At 39.8% G+C, this 21,018-nt stretch overlaps 1 protein-coding gene across 1 annotated transcript in view; it reads right to left on the reverse strand.

Annotated features, from left to right (window-relative positions):
- Positions 1–21,018, reverse strand: part of ARHGAP26 (Rho GTPase activating protein 26) — a 467,460-nt gene that overhangs the window by 263,444 nt on the left and 182,998 nt on the right. The window contains exon 12 of the mRNA XM_075856546.1: positions 16,861–16,897. Within this exon, the coding sequence (XP_075712661.1) occupies positions 16,861–16,897 (37 nt within the window). The remainder of the gene's footprint in view (positions 1–16,860; positions 16,898–21,018) is intronic.

Genomic DNA, 21,018 nt, shown 5'->3' on the forward strand with positions numbered 1-21,018 from the left:
ATTTCCACTGTGAGAGAAAGTGCTCAGACTCACCCCCACCGTCTTTTCTGCGCGTAGTCCAGCCTCCAACGATGACGTTGAAGGCCGTGTCTGGCTGTAGTGGTCACATGAGATGAAACGTCATCCCAGGAGGCCGGACTTCAGGAAGAAGGAGAGCGTTCTGGGTAAGTATGATTTTTTTTCCTGGACATGCGATTTTTGCAGCGTGCCTGTTGTGATTACGCGGCATAAGTCGCATCCCCATTGAACTCAATGGGAAAAACCTGCAACAGAAAAACAAAAACGCAGCATAAATTGACATCCTGCGGAATAAAATTCCGCACCTCAGGTCAATTCATTACCGTTTACGCTGTTTTTGTTCCGCGGCAATGGAAATCCATTTTGCTGCTACTGTAAATGCTGCGGAATTTCAGCACACAATTCTGTTGCGGAAATTCTGCAGCGTTTACGCTACGCGGGAAGCCACCCTATGACCATAGTCCTATGGGGGGCTGTTTCTGGGGATATATATGAATATATTTTATACTTTAAGCAAAATATTTTATACTTTAAGCAAAATAATTCCAACAAAGCATCATAGCAGAGCAGGCTCGGTGCAGTTCAAGTAAAGCATATTATCCCAATTTACAGAATCCAACTGTAAATGCAGAATTAAGTTCGCTTTACTTTGTAGCATCAACTCTTTTGAACCAAATATTCAGTAATTTACTTTCACAACATTTTGATAACAGTCATTTACGGAAAATACCCGGTTTCATAAATGGAGTAGCATTAGATCTCATCTCCGAGCTACTGCATTTCCCAACAGCCATATCTTGAATACACTGCTGCCGATTTTATCACAATTCATATTGTCCGGCCTATTCGATACCTTGAGGCTGCCTTAAAATACAGAAAGTTGAAATTTTCAAATACTAAAGCTCAGGAGGCAAAAGATGTCATGCTGCGCTAACAAAGCATTTTCAGTAATTAAAGCCAATTAGGGCCTTGCTGTAAAAGTGATTCCCAAATATGTAGCGCAACAAGATGTAAAATTATATTTAGTGTTGTATAACTGAAACCGCACTTTAATTTTATTATTAAAAAATACTATACACTATATTGTCTTATACAATATGAAAATAAGAAATAACGGATTTAAATCTGCTTTTCCACCTTCCTAAAATGTAAAACCATCAAACTTAGTTTTCAGATTCAGATGGGGAGGATGAGTCTAATTCCCAGGAGCTAGTAACTGTAGATGTCAGCTTCCTGTTCAGCTCAGATCATGAAAGGTCAGAGATTCTTTTGCAGTCTTGTACCCTTTTAATCACAAGAAATAATATCTAATTAAATATCCGAGCCGCTTTTATCAGCCTCTAATTTGACTTTTAATGAGGCACTACAGGGACCAGAGCTTATTTCTAGGAGCTTGTTTTCTAAGCTTCAGTGCAGAAGATTTGACTTTATCTGTCTCCCTGGAGCCACAGCCTAATTCAGTAGAAGCTCGGCATTGCTGAAGACAACGGGCTTGCTGATGAATGCGGACACACTATAGTCTGTGCAGCCACAGGCCCACATTCCACGTTAAACACCTCCTATATAGTATGCTCCTACCATGCTAAAGAAGTGCAAACTCAAAGTGCATTCAAAGTACAATGATCTGTACGAATATGCAAATAACATTTCAGGAGAAAAATGATGGAACTAATAATACATTAAAAAACATATTGTTCTATTTAACCGGTTCAGGATCGGGCTATTTTGATCCCTCAAGACCAGACACCATTTAGCCATTATTAGCACTCGTTAGTTAAATGGCTATAACCGTTTTATTTGTTGGGCTAGCGACGTGATTTTTGCGATGTTTTTTGCGTAGGCAATGCAGGTTTCGCTTTTTATCATTTTTATACACATCCTTTTTGCGATTTTAAAATGTTTAGGCTTAAAGTTTGAAAATAATAGTAAAAAAAAATAATTTGCTTTTTTACATTTTAGCTATTTTTTTCTGGTAACAACATAGTTTACCCTAAAATAGACCTTTTATTTGTGATAGTCATTGTCTACTGTGAATTTTAATATATTACATGTCTATTTTAGGGTAATTGGGTCAGGGTTAGAGTTAAGACAATGATTGGCGGGGGGGGGGTGGAGTTTTTTTGGGGTGGGTATTTTATGTGTATTTATAATTAATTTTTTTGCACTTTATTTAACTTTCAGTGCATGCAAAGACAAGTAATACGATGAATATGGATAGAAACCATCCAAAGCAAAGTAATATATAAAAAAAAAACAGACAGCAGAAAGGTACAATTAAGGAGGTATACAAATCAGAACTATGGGGGGGGGGGGGAATCAACCCAAACACGTGTTTCGCAAGTAGCTTCTTCCATGGGGCTTGCCTATGTGCACTTTACTATGGAGGCTGTGTGACACAACCTATGTGGGGATACTTTTTCTATGGGTAATGCTACTGCCAATGTACTTATTTTTAACGATTTTGTCTTTCAATAAAATATTGTCTATTTTTCGCTAATAATGGTTCATATGTGATTTCTTATATAGGTGTTCATTTGCCTATGTTAATATAGGAGCGCTGTGTAAAAGAGATCAGAGAAGATAGAAGCTACGTCTATCTTCTCCTCAGGAGACCTGACATTAAGCTGCTAGCAAGCTAAAACCTGTGCTGTAAATAGTCTATGGCGCAGGTTTTAAGGACACGTACCACTGGCCGTAAATACACAGCCAGCGGTTTCTAAATTGAGTTGACTTTGTATTGCTTAAAATGTCAGACAGGCTGCTGACAGATATTAGCCATCACAGCTATGCCAAGGTGGAAACCATGGTATCCTGAAATATCATAACCTTATCACAGGACATACCAGTAATCTATAAACGCTATATGGAAAAGGAAGAATACCGATAGTCTAATAATGATCATGGAAAAACATATATACATATACTAATACTAGCACTAATACTGCAGATCCTGCTGCTGCTATAAAACACCAAAGCAGCAAATCCAACAAAGTAACATTTGTGTCGCTAATTTTAACGAACCCCATCTTCTCCCACCCAAAATAAAAAATAAATACAAAAAAAGACAATGTTAAATGTCTATCAATATATACCATTCAAGAGCAATAGTATGAGAAAAGCTTACCATGTACATATGTGTAAAACATACTAAACTCAAGACCGTATGTACCCTGCCCTCACTCCGGCTTTGTACATATACAGTAGTGTTCCAAAAAATAGCAGTCCAACATCATTAACCTGATAAATCAATGTTTTTGGTAGAAGTGATTTTAGTACATAGCAAATAATTTACTTGTAAGTATAGTAGAAAAAACCAGAGCCAACAATTAGGACATGAATGCTGCTCATTCTGAGGAATTGAATCATTCATTGAAAGGCACGGGTTCAAAATAATAGCAGTGAGGAGTTAAATAGGTGAAGTAATTCATTCTGTGGAATAACAGGTGTCAGTTGTGGCCCTTATTGAAGGTAGGAGGGTGGCAAATGTTGCACATGTTGGTTATAGTGTATTTCCTTGTGAAATACTGGGGAAAAGGGTCGTTCCAGACATTGTTCTGATGAAAAACGAACTTTGAGTAAAAAGTTGATTAGAGAGGGAAAAACATATAGAGAAGTGCAGAAAATTATAGGCTGCTCAGTTATAATGATCTCAAATGCCTTGAAGTGAAAAAAAACACCTGAATGACGTGGAAGGAAGCGGGGAACTACTGTCCGAATGGATCGAAGAAAAGCCAAAATGTCAAAGGCTCAGTCAATGGTGACCACCAGAAAGATCAAAGAAGATGTGAAGTTACCAGTGAGTACTGCTACAATGAGAAGACGATTAAGTGAAGCCAAGTTACCAGCAAGAACTCCCCATAAAGTCCTGTTGAAAAAAAAATGTCCTGAATAGGGTAAAATTTGCCAAGGAACACATTGACTGTCGCAAAAAGGAGTGGAGCAACATTTTGTGGACTGATAAAAGCAAAATTGTTCTTTTTGGGTCTGGTGGCCGCAGACAGTATGCGAGAGGACCCCCGAGCACTGAATTCAAGCCACAGTACACTGTGAAGACAGTAAAGCACGGTGGTGCAAAAATCATTATATGGGGATGTTTCTCATACTAGGGTATTGGGCCTATTTATCGCACACAAGGAATCATAGATCAGTTTGATTATATAAAAATACTGGAGATCATGTTGCCCTATGCCAAACAAGAAATTCCCCTGAAATGGGTGTTTCAAGATGACAATGACCCAAAGCACATCAGTAAGTGAACAACATCCTGCCAATCCCCTGACCTCAATCCCATAGAGAACTTGTGGGGTGACATAAAAAATGCGGTTTATGAGGCAAAACCCAAAAATGCAGAACTGTAGAACTGGACTGGAATACGTTCAGAGGTGCCAGAAGTTGGTCAACTCCATGCAACACAGATGTCAAGCAGTTCTCAGAAACAAAAGGTTATGCCACTATATATTAGTTCAGTAAAGTGAAATCTGAAACATTTTTTCAGTTTATACATGACATTTTTGAGTTTTTAAAGAAAAATGATGGCACTGCTATTTTTTTGAACAGCCTTATATTAATTTTTCTGTACCTTCTGTAAGGATCACGGTCCGCGATTATGGGCACGGCCGGGCGCAGACCGCCACCCGCATTTTTGGCTCGTGGAAGGTGTCCGTGGTCAATAAAAATAAATGGGTCTGTAATTAAAGAAGTTCTGTCACCACATAAGTGCCCTATCTCCTACATAAGGAGATGGGCGCTATAATGTAGATGACGGCAGTGCTTTTTAGTTTAAAAAACTATCTATTTTCACCACTTTATTAGCGATTTTAGATTTATGCTAATGAGTTGCTTAATGCCCAAGTGGGCGTGTTTACTTTAGACCAAGCGGGCGTTTTACAGAGGAGTGTATGACGCCTTTTCACGGCGGCCAGTAACGGGCTTTATTCTGATGCAATAGCCTTTTCACGGCGCTGCATTAGAATAAACAGAGCAGGGAGCCTTTAAACGTCCCTGCTCTCAGCTACCAGAGTTAGCTGAGAGCATCCCTGCTCGAACGGGTGATATCGATATTAGTATCGATCTCACCCGTTTAACCCCTCAGATGCGGCGCTCAATAGCGAGCGCCAGATCTGAGTTGTTTTGGAGAGAGGGAGAGAGCTCCCTCTCATCCCACTGACACCCGGCAATGAGATCGCAGAGTGTCTGGTTCTCAGATGGTAGCCGAGGGCCTAATAAAGGAGGCATGGCCTAGCAGATGCCTGTTGTAAACAGACAGGCAGTAATACACTGCAATACAGAAGTATTGCAGTGTATTATAAAAGCGATTGGATGATCACATATTAAAATCCCCCAGTAGGACTAGTAAAAAAGAGTTTAATAAAGTTAATTTAAAAAAAAGTGAAAAAAAAAAAAAAAGAAAAACCCACTTTTCCCCCTTACAAAATGCTTTACTATTAATAAAAACTAAATAAAAGCAAAAAAGTTACACATTTATTATCTCCGCGTCCGTAACGACCCCGACTATAAAGCGATTATATTATTTAACCCGCACGGTGAACGCCGTAAAAAATAAAATAAAGAACAATGGAAAAATTGCTGTTTTCTGTGAATCCGGACTTAAAAAAAATGTGATAAAAAGTGATCAAAAAGTTGCATTTACTACAAAATGGGTACCAATAAAAACGACAAGTCGTCCCGCAAAAAAAAAAGCCCTCATACAACTGCATCGGCGGAACAATAAAAAAAAAAGTTATGGCTCTTCAAATATGGAGATACAAAAACAAATGATTTTGAAATTTTTTTTTTTACTGTATAAAAAGTAGTAAGACATACAAAATCTGTACAAATTTGCTATTGTTGCAATCGTAACAACCCGTTGAATAAAGTTAGTGTTATTTATACCACACGGTAAACGGCGTAGATTTAGGACGCAAAAAAAAAAAAGAGTGGCGAAATTTCAGTTATTTTTCTATTCCCCCCCCCAAAAAAGTTAATAAAAGTTAATCAATAAATATGTTCCCCAAAATGGTGCTATTAAAAAATACAACTTGTCCCACAAAAAACAGGGACCTTATATAGCTATGTCGACGCAAAAATAAATAAAAGAGTTATAGCTCTTCAAAGGGGATGATGGAAAAACTATAAAAACTTGCTTGGTCATTAGGGCCCAGAATGCAAGTAGGGGGAAGGGGTTAAACATCTAAACAAGCAATTTTATTTACAATTTTTATTGGATTTTCTAATTCATTTCTTTGAACAAATAAAAACATAACACAAGTAATAGGACTTCTCCATACATGTAAAGCATATTTTTTGTGATACCACGAGTTCACATAACAGGAAATCACACACTGTATGTTACTAAGGCAAAGTGGTTATTCTGAGGAGATAGTTAGGTTATCATAAACATACTAGCAAGTCAACGAACAATTGAAATACAAAGAAGGAAATAGAATTATAATGCTACAGAAGTGAAATAAAGCAAAATAATCACATAACATACATATATAAACATCTCAAACATGATATAACCTACAGTATATGACGTGTCAATTTATTAACTGAAAGGGCAGAACAGGAAAAAGAGAAACTTGATCCAGCGCTAGGTTGAAAAGGAATATTCCAACTTTATTCCAAATACATTAAAAAGTCCATATACAAAAAGGGTGGATGCATCAGATAACAGGCCAAGTTGGATTCATTTTAAACCCAGCACTGGATCAAGTTCCTTTTTTTCCGCTTTGATCTTCATCGTGTGCCGCCACGAGGACCCGTGCGCTGTCCGTGCTCGGACGGATCGGTGAGCTGGAGGATTCCTCCCCCATTTACTTCCACAGTTATGAGCACTATGAAGCCATAGTCCCCAAATCTTGTCATATTTCGGAAATGAATGTTCCTTCTACTACTATTTTTGCATGTGAGCATGTGCTATTGACATGCACTATATTTTCTTTAGAGGAGGGATGGTCTGGCTGTTCGAGTATCTGGTAATAACCAATTTAGTTGGCAGGAGTATGTGAGCAACTATAATACTGCTTTTGCGTGGTATGGAGTTAATATTCAGGAATAATAATGCTAAGGATGGAGACGGTTTGCATTCCGATCAGTTGTGAGAGTAGGTTAAAAGGAAGAGATTCAAAGATCCGTAAGTAAAAGGTCAATCCCATAATATGTGTAGGAGAGTACTCTTACCTCCACAATTCCCTAACAAACCTGAGATACCCCCGGAAATATAGGTATGAGTCTCTCGGGTGTATAATAACCAAAGTATTTTCTTTATCGCAGTTTTGTAAAGAAAGGTACGTTTTAAATGCGTTGCAATACATTTCAGTAATCTCAACCACAGCGATGTAGCCGGAGCTCCCACTCCCAGGCCAAAAATGGAGAGGTTTTCTCAAATTTAGTTTGAGTCCAACAAGTCATATAGAACTCTTAATCTCTTAGTTTGAATATCTGGATGGGACCATAAATGAAACACGGCAGCATTAGCCATAATAGTGAAGGAATGATCTGTTTGCATGAGATGTTGAACACGGAGGTACTTTTAGACGCCCTATGGTGTATATGAAACTTATTTTGTATAGAGGTGAATTGACCCATACCTTCAGCTCTTCAATAATTTAAAGGTAGGCCTGGAAGAAACAGCTCCAGCACCTCCAAAAGGAGAACAAGAAAGCAATGAAAACTCTGAATGTACACATAATGAGTGAAATTTTACCCAGTTAGATATAGGGGACTAAAAAATATATGGTAAGGGATTGGTAAATTTGAAGGAGCTTAGATTTGTTATCAATAAAGCTTTTAAATTATGTGCAGGAGCGAATAATTATTCTATGACCCAGAGTTGGGACTCCTCCCCTACCCACCAACTTCTCAACAGACACCTGCGGAGCCAGATAATGATGGTATATATTTGGTAGGCCTAAGCCTCCAAATTTCTGTCCTTTATTCAATAGCTTAGCAGCTATATGTGGTTTACCCTTCTTCCAAATGTAGGAGTTAAGCAGTTTGTGTGCTTTGTTGAAGAAAGTTACTTTTATTGGTAGTGTTCTGAATAGATATAATAATTTTGGGAGAACCAACATTTGAAAAGCTGAAATTCTGCCTATCCAGGATGCCTCATACGCAGCTAGTTGTGACAGATCAGAGTCAATCAGTGATAACATAGGGATGGAATTGGCTTGGTAAAGCTGTGAGACAGTAGCGGTCACATAGGTCCCTAGGTATTTGATTTGATTGTACTGCCAATCCAGGGAATAGAGTGACCTCCTTGAGTGCAATTCTGTAGGTGTGAAATTTAATGGCAGTATCGGAAACTATGTTAATTTTATAATAAGAGAAAACGTTGAATTCCTCTATTAGCGTTAAAGCAGTTGCAAGAGAGGATCAATATTATATCGTCAGCATACAATGAGATGTAATGAGAGCGATTTCCTATCTGAACACCTTCTATATCTTAATATTGTCTAATGGCTTGCGCTAGTGGTTCAATAGAGAGAACAAATACCAACGGGGACAGGGGGCACCCCTGTCTAGTCCCATTAGTTATCTAAAAATCTTCAGATAAAGTTCCATTTACAAACACCCTAGCGGATGGAGAGAAATAAAGGGCTCTTATAGCACTCAGTGCCCTCAAACCCAAACTCTGCCAATACTGAGAAGACGAACGACCAATTCACTCGGTCGAAAGCCTTTTCCGCGTCCAACGTGACAAAGACGGCCAGGGTTTTATTTCCCTCCAGGAGATCTAGAATGTTTAGGATATGTCTTGTGTTTTCTGGAGCTTACGTCCCTTGACAAATCCCACCTGATCGTGGTTGACCAAGACGGATAATAATGGAGCTAGGCGGTTTGCTAGTACTGGAGTAGATCTTTAGGTCAGAAGTAAAGAAATAGGGCAGAAATTTTGGGGGATGTATGGTGATTGGAAGAGTTACAATAACAGCATTAAGCATCTCTTTAGGGAAGGAGCCTGTTGTAGTGTGTCAAATAGGTATGGTAAGAGATTTCAAAAGGAAAGAGTAAACACAGGGCTGGCACTGCCCTGATTAAGACACCATGTTGTCTCTGCATAGAGATCATTTCCAGCATGAAACCGTGGAATAGGCTTTCAAATTGTTGCCCACGGGGTGCTCATCGACAGAAATATCACGCTTGATAATATATATCAAAAGTAGAAATTCGAGGCACTCACCGTTTGTGGCAATAAAACTTATTTATTGATAGTGATCTCGGTCTGTTTGGTGTGGAAAAACCTAAGGCCATTTCACAATACACATGCTTTTTCAAGGCCCTTAAAGGTCTTATAATAAGCCCCAGATAGGCCATCAGGGCCAGGCGCCTTATAAAGAGGGAGGGAGTGGATAAATTTGGAGATCTCTAATTTAGTAAGTGGGAGATTCAAATTACGTAATTGTTCTGACGACAATCATGGAAGGTTTAACTTTTATAAGAACTCTTTAAATGGCTGTTGGGGATCCATTAAATAAGTTTGTGTGGGGTGTAAGGCCTCGTTCACATCTGCGTTGGGGTCCCGTTCTGTAGTTCTGTCTGAGCTTTCCGTCAGAACGGGACCCTGAACAGACACAAACTGACACAGACTTGCTTCCGGCAAAACGACGGGTCCGGTGCACAACAGAGACAAACGGAAACCATGAGCACCGGTTCCGTCACCATTGAAACCTCTGGTTTCCGTCTGTGTTAGTTTGTGTCTGTTCAGGGTAGCGTTCTGACGGAAAGCTCCGACAGAACATCAGAACGGGACCCCAACGCAGATGTGACCGAGGCCTAAGTGATAAAGGGACTGATAATATTCCATAAACTTGTTTGTTATATCCTTAGGAGCATATAACTTAGTGGAATGAGGGGTATTTATTAGAAATGGGATTTTCTCTTTAACAGCCCTTTTTTCAGTCCGTGACCGAAGAGTTTACTAGCTGTGTCATCTTAGGAATAGTATTGCGCCTTAATGGATTGTAAGCCTTTTTCATATTTATACAGTAGACTATCCTTAAGTTGAATATGAAGATCGCTTAACTTCTCAGTATTGGCTATTGTTGGAGCAGTTTTATTTGCAGCTTCTAAGGTTAGAATCTGAAGCATTATCTCCTCTAACGGACGTTCTCTGTCTTTTTTGGCTCTATGTCCCCATTTTATGAACCATCCACTCACGTATGCCTTGTGGGCATTCCAAAGAATAAAAGGGATCCTCTACGGAGTTGACATTTGGGAGGGAGAAAATATTCATCCAGACCCTTTTGGAGTTCCTCTTTATGTTTGGGGTTTGACATGGGGAATGTGTTGTTCCTCCACAAGAAGCTAGAGGATCTAGGATGAGATGTGATTTCTGCATGGTCTGACCACTTGATTAACTCTATAGTGGAAGATTTAACACGTTGTAATAGGGTTCGATCGGTTAAGAACAGATCGATGAAGGAGTAGGATTTATGGACTGGGGAGAAATAAGAGTAGTCGCTTTCAGAGTTGTGTTGGAACCGCCAGATATCATATACATCTTCAGTCAGAAGAGTAGGGGCTAATGATTGAGAGTGGGTTCTAAGGAGAGCGGTAGAGTCCATATGTGTGTTGTGTATGGTGTTGAAGTCACTGCAAACAAATCAATTCCCCTTGTTCGATTTTGTTAATTTTACAGAACACTATTGATAAATTTAATCTGGTGGGTGTTTGGGGCATATACCACTGCTATGGTGTATATGACATTATTAATTTCCCCCACTTATAATGATATTAGCATCTATCAGAGACGTGACAGGAGTAAATGCCACTGTATTCCGAATTGCAAAAAAACACTCCCCTTTGTTTTTTTTCTTACAATGAGAGAAAATAATCGTCGGGAACTGAGGGTATTTGACTCTATAAGCATCTTTCTCAATAATGTGTTTGAGCACAGAAAATCTCATTCTTCAGGGAAAGTGTCTCCTTCCACATAAATGACCTTTTAGGGGGGCTGTTTAGACCTTTGACATATAGGTGAAATTCACACGAACGTGTACGTTTTGCGCGCGTTGCAGTTCCGTGTGTCATCAGTGAATGGTGCGTGGCTGCGTGATTATCGCGCATATGGCATCCTTATGACACGTGGTTTTTATGTTTGGAAACAGAAATGAAGGAGGTGCTTTTATTTTTTCCTTTATTTCTTGAACTGTTGCGCGAATCACGCGCAGCACACGGAAGTGAGTCTGTGTGCCGCGCATGATTTTCGCGCACCCATTGACTTCAATGGGTGCGTGATAAGCGAAAACCGCTCAAGTATAGGACATGTCGTGAGTTTTACGCAGCGGACACACTGCGTGAAAATCACGGACCGTCTGAACGGCCTCATTGAGTTACATAGGTCCGTGCGACCGTTGTGATTTTCACGCGCGTATCACGGACGTGAACTACACTCGTGTAAATAAGGCCTAAGGGAGGCAAAATTTACCACTATTTTATAAGGGGTAAAAAAGCATTTGCACATATACACATTCCTAAATAGCAAATGACTGGTGGATCTACCAGCAAGTATAACCTGAGAAAAACGGAATTCTCCTCTACAGAAGAATACATCATAGAATGGACATCCAGACACTCAAGATGAACCTCATCGGTCATCTGAAAACTGTTGCATAGCACAATCATAACCAAGATAACGGTCAAAATAACAAGAACAGGACAAATAGGGAAAGAAAATAAGACCCCTCAGAATGGGTCAGACAGAAATTAAACAAAAAGGCAGCTGTGAAAGCTGTGCTGGTAAGTAGGGACAATTAGTCAGCTTTCGTTACCAAAGAACATTGCCTAACTCCTCTAGGCTCTTTCTGAACGGATTCGTCAGCGATGATTCCATCTTCGCAGAGGTACCACCTGCCACCACCCTTTGTGAAGGGCCTATCTTATCCTCCAAAGTGTCTAGAAGTGGAAGATTCCACTGTTGAAGACATTTTCTTCCATATATGCACCTTTTAATTTCTCACTGGGTGTTTATTAAAAATACAGTCAAGTTAAATGTGAGTATCAGACGTACAAGGAGAAACGGACTTCTGGTCCACACGTAAGACGCTGTGTGAATCGGTTAGTCAGACTGGCAATCACTTGACCACACGGGGGACACGAACGAAGGCTGTATTTTAGTGAATAATTGCTTGATGAGAAAAGTACATGTGTGTACAAAATGACTATTACGAATAGACATAAAAATAATAATTTTCATGGGAGAACTTCTTTAATAAATAAGGCACATCTTACTCGAGCGCTATTTACATTAAGATTGGCGTCTAAAACAGCTTTTTTTTTTTTTTTAAATAAATACCTCCCTATTTTCCTGGGTTCAAATCCAACTAGAGAAATTCGATTGTGAGAATCTCTGCAGGATATGCTGGTGTCATCAGATTTATGTATCATCTGGATGTTGCAACTTTTTCAGTGCCCAAAAAAAATGCACTGAAGAACCACGCGTGACTTACAATATGTACAGCCAACTTTTTTTAAGGTGCGTATTCCACAACAAAATCAGCAAGTAACGCACGGATTTCTGACACCGATTTACTTTGAAAGCTGCAGCGGATTTTTCTGTGTTTTTTTCTATCCCGACATAGCAATTCAAATGTAAAAATTTCCCACTAACAAAAGGGGGTAAACATTCTGGTTGGCTTTGTATTCTTATGAGCCACGTCTTAGCCCTGGATGTTTGATCCAGAAATACAAACTGGCAAATGATGCAATAATTCCCAGCAAACTAATGAGACTTTGCCCTATAAAACATTACCACCTTTCTAGTAAAACTCAAGAATTATTGTTAAGCATCCAAATTAAACAGCATATAAGCAGAAATACCAAAAGCTTGCTGACAAATCTTGAATGCAGCCACTTAAGTCTCCTAACAGAAATGTAGGGAAAATAAATCGAAACTTCTTCCTATTGAGACTTGCCGTACACTTTGTATCGGTTACAAATAGAATGGCAGAAGACGACATAAGAAAACAGAAGACATAGGGGAGATTCGTAAATACTGTCAAAAAGAAAAACTGACTGTTGCCCATAGCAACCAACCCCATCGCAGCTTTCATTTCTTTAAAGCTGCACTGTGATTGGTTGCTATAGGCAACAAAGACAGGTTTTTTTTAAATCTTCCCCTACAGTGCCATAGTTTTCGGTTGTAAAAATAGAATAGATCCAACGTAACATTACCATTTTTTTTAGATAAATTAACCAACTTTTTTAATATTGAATGGCAAATATCACTGACCAGCTAAACTACACACCACACGTACATTTTCACAACACAGTGTTATCATGGAGACCTACTCCTAAATGGCTTAACATGGGAAGTGAAAACAATACCGTGCCCAAAATCTTAGGGTATGTGCACACACACTAATTACGTCCGTAATTGACGGACGTATTTCGGCCGCAAGTCCCGGACCGAACACAGTGCAAGGAGCCGGGCTCCTAGCATCATACTTATGTACGACGCTAGGAGTCCCTGCCTTGCTGCAGGACAACTGTCCCGTAGTATAATCATGTTTACAGTACGGGACAGTTGTCCTGCAGCGAGGCAGGGACTTCTAGCATCGTACATAAGTATGATGCTAGGAGCCCGGCTCCCTGCAATGTGTTCGGTCCGGGACTTGCGGCCGAAATACGTCCGTCAATTACGGACGTAATTAGTGTGTGTGCACATACCCTTAAAGCGAAGTCACAGAAGAACAGGCAACATTTTCTGATGACATCATCTGGAGAGTGTGGGGGTTGGGGGGGGGGGGGTATAGAAGCTAATGAATTCAGAAAAATGTATTTCTACTGGTCTCCAAGTAAGGCTGCGTTCACATCTACGTTGTGGCTTCCATTATAGCGTATACGTCAGAGGACCACAAGAACGGAAGATAACGTTTCTGTCAAAAAACAATTGATTTCAATGGGTTTTATTTTTGCATCAGTTGTGATCAGTTAGGGTATGTGCACACGACCTCTCTTCAGACGTAATGGAGGCGTTTTACGCCTCGAATTACGCCTGAATTGACGGCTCCAATACGTCGGCAAACATCTGCCCATTACTTGCAATGGGTCTTCCGATGTTCTGTACAGACGAGCTGTCATTTTACGTGTCGCTGTCAAAAGATGGCGTGTAAAATTACGGCCACATCAAAGAAGTGCAGGACACTTCTTGGGACGTAATTGGAGCAGTTTTTCATGCACTCCAATGAAGAACAGCTCCAATTACGTCCGTAATGGACGCCACGAAAAACGCCAGTACATGCATTTACGTCTGAAATTCAGGAGCCGTTTTCTCCTGAAAACAGCTCCGTAATTTCAGACGTATTTGGTGTTGTCGTGTGAACATACCCTTAGGCTCCATTCCGTCAGGTTTGTTCTTTTGACAGAAGAAATACCGTAGTCTGCTGCACTATTGTTTCCATCGTTTTGTTTTTTTTAACATTGAAGTCCATTGATGACGGATACAAAAGGATATGACATCAGTTTGTATCAGTTATGCATTACATTTAATGAATCATTTTTTTTTCTGCACATGCCCAGACTAAAAATTAAAGCAAAGATGCAAAGATAAAAACGGATCCATTAAAAACCGAGTATGAGGACGGTTCACATCAGCGTTCGCTGTCCGTTCATGGGTTCCGTTGAGCGGTTCACCCGACGAAAACCTCCAACGGAAAGTCAAACGGAAACCTTAGCTTCCGTTTGCATCACGATTGAGATCAACGGTGACGGTAAAATTGCTAATGGTTTCAGTTTGTCACCATTCTGGCAGGTTTCCGTTTTTTCGACGGATTCCATAGCGCAGTCAACTGCGCTATTAATTCCGTCACAAAAACGGAAACCTGCCGGAATGGTGACAAACGGAAACCATTAGCAATGTTTCCGTCACCATTGATATTAATGGTGATGCAAATGGAAGCGAAAACTTCCGCTTGACTTTCCGTTGAGGGGTTCACCCCGACAGAAACCTCCAACGGAACCCCTGAAAGGAAAGCGAACGCTGATGTGATACCGGCCCTAACTGATGACAAATGGACACAAACGGAAAGAAGAAAAAAAAGAGCCAGTATTTGGACGGATACGGTAAACTGATCCTGACAAAAACAAACATTTAAGGCACCATTCACATCGCGTTTTTTCTAGCCGAGCGTATACATTTTTAAATGCTAAAAAAGTATTGAAACGTACAGCTCGGCGTATACGTAGACTATAATGGGTGAAACGTAGACCAAAATATCATCCGTTTGCTCTATGTTTGTCATGGTTTACGTTGGGATACTGGTTTTTGAAAGTACTGAAAAGCTGTCTGCTACGCTATTCTGTACTGCAAAAAAAAGCAAAGTTTTTTTTACCATTGATCTCAATGGACGACGTATGCAAAACGTAATGCTATACGTTTGTATCCGTTTACATAAAGTAAATCATTTTTTTTCTATTTTCTTCTATCGGTGTTCACTTTAAAAAAAAAAAAAAAAAAAAGTATACTTTTTTTCGGTAAGAAACGGACAGAAACGTATACCAACGTACGAGTATAGGCTAAACGTACACGCTATAAAAACCAGACGTAAAAAGAAAATGGTACATGTTTGTATACGTTTTCAATGGTCCACGTTTTTACAAAAACGTATACTCTCCTTGCGTTGCATTCAGTCTGGCATCAGTCTGTCAGTTTTTTTAAAATTTCAACGGATCCGCTAAAACCCCAACACAGATGTGAAAGAAGCCTAAAATGTCAAATTAAATTGCCATTTGGACTGTAATTAGCTTGTATTTCCACAATAGTCACATGGAAAATTCTTCCTAACAATAACAAGGTTTTTTACAGCTTACACAAAGCATCAGGAGAGTTTAATGTATAACACTCAGCACACTGATCCCGGTTACATAGTGGAAGTTACATATGGTGAAAGTACATGTGCAGGTTAAAATGTAGGCCATGTTCACATGTACAGGACAAATCCGCCGACATCCCACGTCCAATGTAAGTGCATGGGGTATTTTATACACCATTCACATGCAGCGGAAAAAATTTGAATGGAATACCACCCACTGTGCATATTGTAAAATCAGCAGCATGATTATACGTGAGGATTCCCCACGGAGAAGGCATGGATTAGCCCCATTGAACTACAATGGGGATAATCCGAATGCGGATCCGCTGGCACATCTGTGGCAGAAATCCAAGTGTCAGCCTCGGATTTTTGCCACGGATTTATTTAAAAATTCAAGTCGGATTTGCCTATGGCAAGTCGTGATTGTATGAACAAAGCCTTACACGCCTTATAAAGACAACCAATAATGAGAGTTTTAGTATATTCATTTTGGGTTAAACTGCAGATTTTTAGTGTTTGTTTTTTTTTTAAAGTGAAATTTATAATTCGAACTGATTCATAGATCTGAATGGGGTTGTTTCTGTAGCACGTGCATTGAATTTCACACGTATGGGATACAGAAATTTTAGCACCTAAAAATGTAACAGATCTCCCGCATGTGAACATACTAAGCCTTTCCTTTAGATTTTTATTCTATGGGCAGTGTCTGTGTTTCTCACTCTGCTCCCCTTCCTCTCTCCATAGACTGGTATAGGCAGGCAGTGAAGGGACTTCCAGCAGTCCATCTCCTCTACTCAATTACTAGAGGCTGACTGCTTGACCACAGGGGGTGTACAACAGATTACAGGAAGGGAGACACCTAGGGGCAGTAATTTCACACAAAATTCGTATGGATAATACAGCTACATTTTAACTAAAGTAAATTACAAAGTTGATATGTATCAGGTATACCACTAGATCTGCATGAGTTGTTTGAAAAGTTAGTGTCCATTTAATATACATTTAGAAGATTTAAAAAGATACTTACATCCTTCACTTTGACTGTCTTTGTTTGAATTGTAGACCTAAGAAAAGAATGAAATATAATTACAAATAGGAATAAATTACAGAATGGAAATAAAAACAATTTTAAAACCTATGAACATCACTGAAAGGTAACCCAAATGATTCCTAGTATAGTTATGAGTAAGAATTTATATAACTATAACTACTAAAAGACTAATGTAAATTCCTAGGTCATAATTTATTATTGCCAGCTATTCCATAGACACGATGAGGGTAAAAATGGTCTACCAAAGTATCAGGTTCTAGAGAGCATGACTTGCGGTTATGGATTATACCTATTATTTTATTCACACAATTTTAAAAGTACAATGTATTATTCATATGACCGGTGTTCACAATAACAGCATTATTTAGGATGTAATTAGAAGTGGACATGCACATGTTCTGTACTTGGGCCCAAAGCATGCTCGTCTGTCACTGAATGTGGCTGAAAGTGCTAGTCGGTCACTGAATGTGGCTCAAAGTTTAAGCAGACAGTTGCTTGGTTGGTGTGAATGTGGATGATATGTTAACTGGAATAAGCAGGACTTCCTATCATTGTATGGATATTGATGTACGTGCTGCATTAACAAAACCTACTTCAGATCAAAACTAAAAATCCTTTACAATAAGTATAGGCCTTTAAAATTGAAATGATTATTTAAAACCAGGGCTTCTCGAACATTTTCTACTGGATCTTCATCAACCAGAACATGGCGATGCCTCGGCCTCACTACCAGTGGTCGAAGTCCACGTCAAAATGAGAAATCTAGCTCATATTACCTTTCATTTATCTGTTGAACCCAGCAGAACATTAGAAAATTCGCAGTAGGTCAATTATTGTTAAACCAAAGATTGCTGCAGCCACAAAAAGTCATGTGCATCTTATGATCACTCAAAAACTGCCTACCACACTGAGCCTTTCCAACAACTAGGGGGCACCTCACAGTTTGAGAAGCACAGATTTAAAAAAGCCTCATGAGGCTCAAAATAGTTGAAACATACCAAAAACCTGTAGAGACACATGCCTATTAAGACACATTACACCAGAGGTCCCCATAGTGGCGATAGTGTGTTGTGGGGCCAAAAATGAGGCTGTGTGATTCACAGGTAAAGTACATTCTTTCTTTCAACGTGCTACACCAGTACGAGCCACGGGGCCAAAAACTGCATTGCAAAATCATGGTGCATCACAATAAAACGGTGTGAAGTTTTTCCATGCGGTTTGTTGGAGAATATTGTTCCCATCTAGATACACGGTCCTAAAACCACATAAAATATACCTGGTAAATGGATATAGTATATACTGATATTATTCATTGGTGTTCACCGATTGAGGTCTCACTATGCCCAGAGGCCATTTGGTCATATATTCTGCTCTACTGCTTTATTAGCATTTCAATGGTCCTCAGTACAGGAAGTAGCCATTGTATACTGGATGTAGAAATAGCTGGGCATACTGGGAACAGATTTACCTAAACTGTACAGATGCACCTTAGAAGGTATATGGGTGGTCTCAAGGCGGAGTCAATAGAGTGCGCGGAGTCAACTGAGAGACAGGAACAGATAGGCCACGTGAAATTCTGGATCTCCCTTTTCCTGCCACCTCTGACGATTCTGTTTAACAGAACCGCTAAATCTATTTCTTTTAGTGGTGATGTGCTGCAGGAGGAAGCTTTGCCCCGCCGCCTCGTCAGTGCCTGATCTGCCCTGTCTGACAAGCTGTGCCCTGTTCGCTCTCTGCTTTCCTATGGAACTGCTGTTCCGTACTGTATCATTTTGTTTACTACAGAACAGCAGTTCCGTGGGGAAGCAGAGACTCCTCATATATATAGCCACACCACCCCATCCTTCTAGATGGCACCCCCTTGAAGATCGTGCCAACCCCCCCCTTGCAGATCGCAGCACCACCCCTGTCTTGTAGATCGCAGCACCACCCCTGTCTTGTAGATCGCAGCACCACACCTGTCTTGTAGATCGCACCACTATAGCTCTTACTAGGAGCTGTGTCCCTGGTCAAAGTGTCGGCAACCTCTGGCCAGGTTTTCATCTACAGTCTGCAAGGGATGGTAAGAAAGCGATCTACATGTGGGGCTGCCATCTACAAGGGGGGTGGGCATGTGATCTACATGTCGGGGTGCGATCTGCAAGGGTGTGTGGCACTATATGGGGGGGCACCGCTACTATATGGGGGCTCTGTGGCACTATCTACATGGGCACTGTGGTGTTTTCAGGGGATTGGGACAAAAAAAAAACCCTGACAAAAGGAAATCCATTCGGAGACACGGATGCAAAATGGACATGAAAAACTGAAAATGTATCGATTTTTAATGGCCTTATTTTTTCAGTCGTGTGACTGTAGCCTAAATAACTGATGCAAGGAGTCCCGTTCACATAAACCGTGTATGGGCCGGGAAATCTGGGGGACACACGGACCGTTTTTTCACAGTCCAATCACGGTCATGTGAATTGGGCCTTATGGGCATTTATTTAACCCTCCATCGTGGGGCCGGTACTGACAGGGTCCTGCTCAGACCTCAGACACTATAATGTAATCTCACCCCAGAGTGCCCGCTTGGCGCCATCTGCCTGGCCCTGCTGCACTTTACACTGCTCTTGCCTACAATGTCGGAGAACAGCTGATGTGGTGACGGGCAGTGGGATGTTAGTGCACGAAAAGCATAATTGATTATAGATTCTGTTAACCTGTTCCCTGCCGGGGAACACAAATTATAATCAATTAGATATACATTTTTCCAATAGTATTTGTGATAAAGTATTTGCCGAGGTTAAAATTTGAAGTTACATACAATTATTATAGCAATATATGGTAAAAAGTTATTTATATAAAGAAAATTATTAAATGAGCTCTTAGTATTTTTTTCAGTTTATTTAACAGTACTAAGAAAATAGATTGATTCAAATTGAAAAAAATCGCCCATAAGGTTAAAAAAAAAAAAAAAAAAAAAAAAAAATCTAGATTTTATTTTTTGTCAAAATTGCCCAGCCCTAATATAAATCCAGGTCCCAACCCTATACAAAGTGCCCAGGGAAGGTAAGAAAAGGATACGGTTGCGTGTGGTTGTGTTCTCTATGTAATGTATTGTATCTTGATATAATGTATATTGCTTGTCACTTCTATGTACAGTATTTTTATATATTTAAGTATCTGCGAGGGTTGTATGTTACTCCTGTGAGGTGTAAAGGACTGGAGTGTGTATACATTGTAACAATACAAAGTAAGCGGGCTGTAAAGGAAACCGGTAACAAACTAGGAACGGAGTAAAGGGAGATAATACAGATAGACAAAAGTCTCCTATTTCATGGTTCTTGGCCACACAGCACACTACCACCATGAAGTCACTGCTTGTATGGGCACCCTTAAACTCCATCTGTCATGGACATGCAAAAAACTGGAGACTCATATACAGTCTGGACTTATGTATCTCATAGGTTTTACCATATGACCATACAAATGTTCCCTCTTACCCTTTCCTATTAAAAATATTTAAAAAGTCACAGCTGTGGATTGGTTATATTTCCTTGAAGGCAACATGCCCAACATATACAGATTTTTTTGTTGTTATATCGGAGTATGTGGGTTTAAATGTGCATTATTCAGTCACAAAGTAGAGTGTAACTGAGCAGAAAAGGCATTCCCATCAACTTCCTTCTAGTTATATAGTACTGTATATATATGTTGCTGTGTTCCATATTTTTATTTTCTATTATTCTATAGAGTTTAGATGCAATCGCCTGTGCAGAGCAAGGCTGTCCAACTGACGGCCCATGACCTAGATGCAGCCTTGCAAAGCTTGTGTGCCACCACCATGTACTGGAATTCTTCCAAGGCCATTAGACAAAGTATGCTGAAATATAATTGGACACCAGTTCTAAAAGAGGCATGTCTCTCACTGGGAGTGACGTTCAGTATGTCTGGCAGAAGGGATGGAGATTATGTAAGTTACAGTTATCATATATTTAACATTTTGTGTGAACCGCTAATTGTTAATCATGGCAGCAGGATTTGTTAGCTGTGAGTAAATGTTTGATTTGGAATGCAGAGCAGCTGCAATGGACAATGATGTCACAGCGCGTCTAGCTATTGGTAAAACTCTGAACAGATGTGTGCATGATCTCT

This window comes from Rhinoderma darwinii, chromosome 3 (genome assembly GCF_050947455.1).
Source record: "Rhinoderma darwinii isolate aRhiDar2 chromosome 3, aRhiDar2.hap1, whole genome shotgun sequence".
In the NCBI taxonomy this organism is placed as follows: Eukaryota; Metazoa; Chordata; class Amphibia; order Anura; family Rhinodermatidae; genus Rhinoderma; species Rhinoderma darwinii.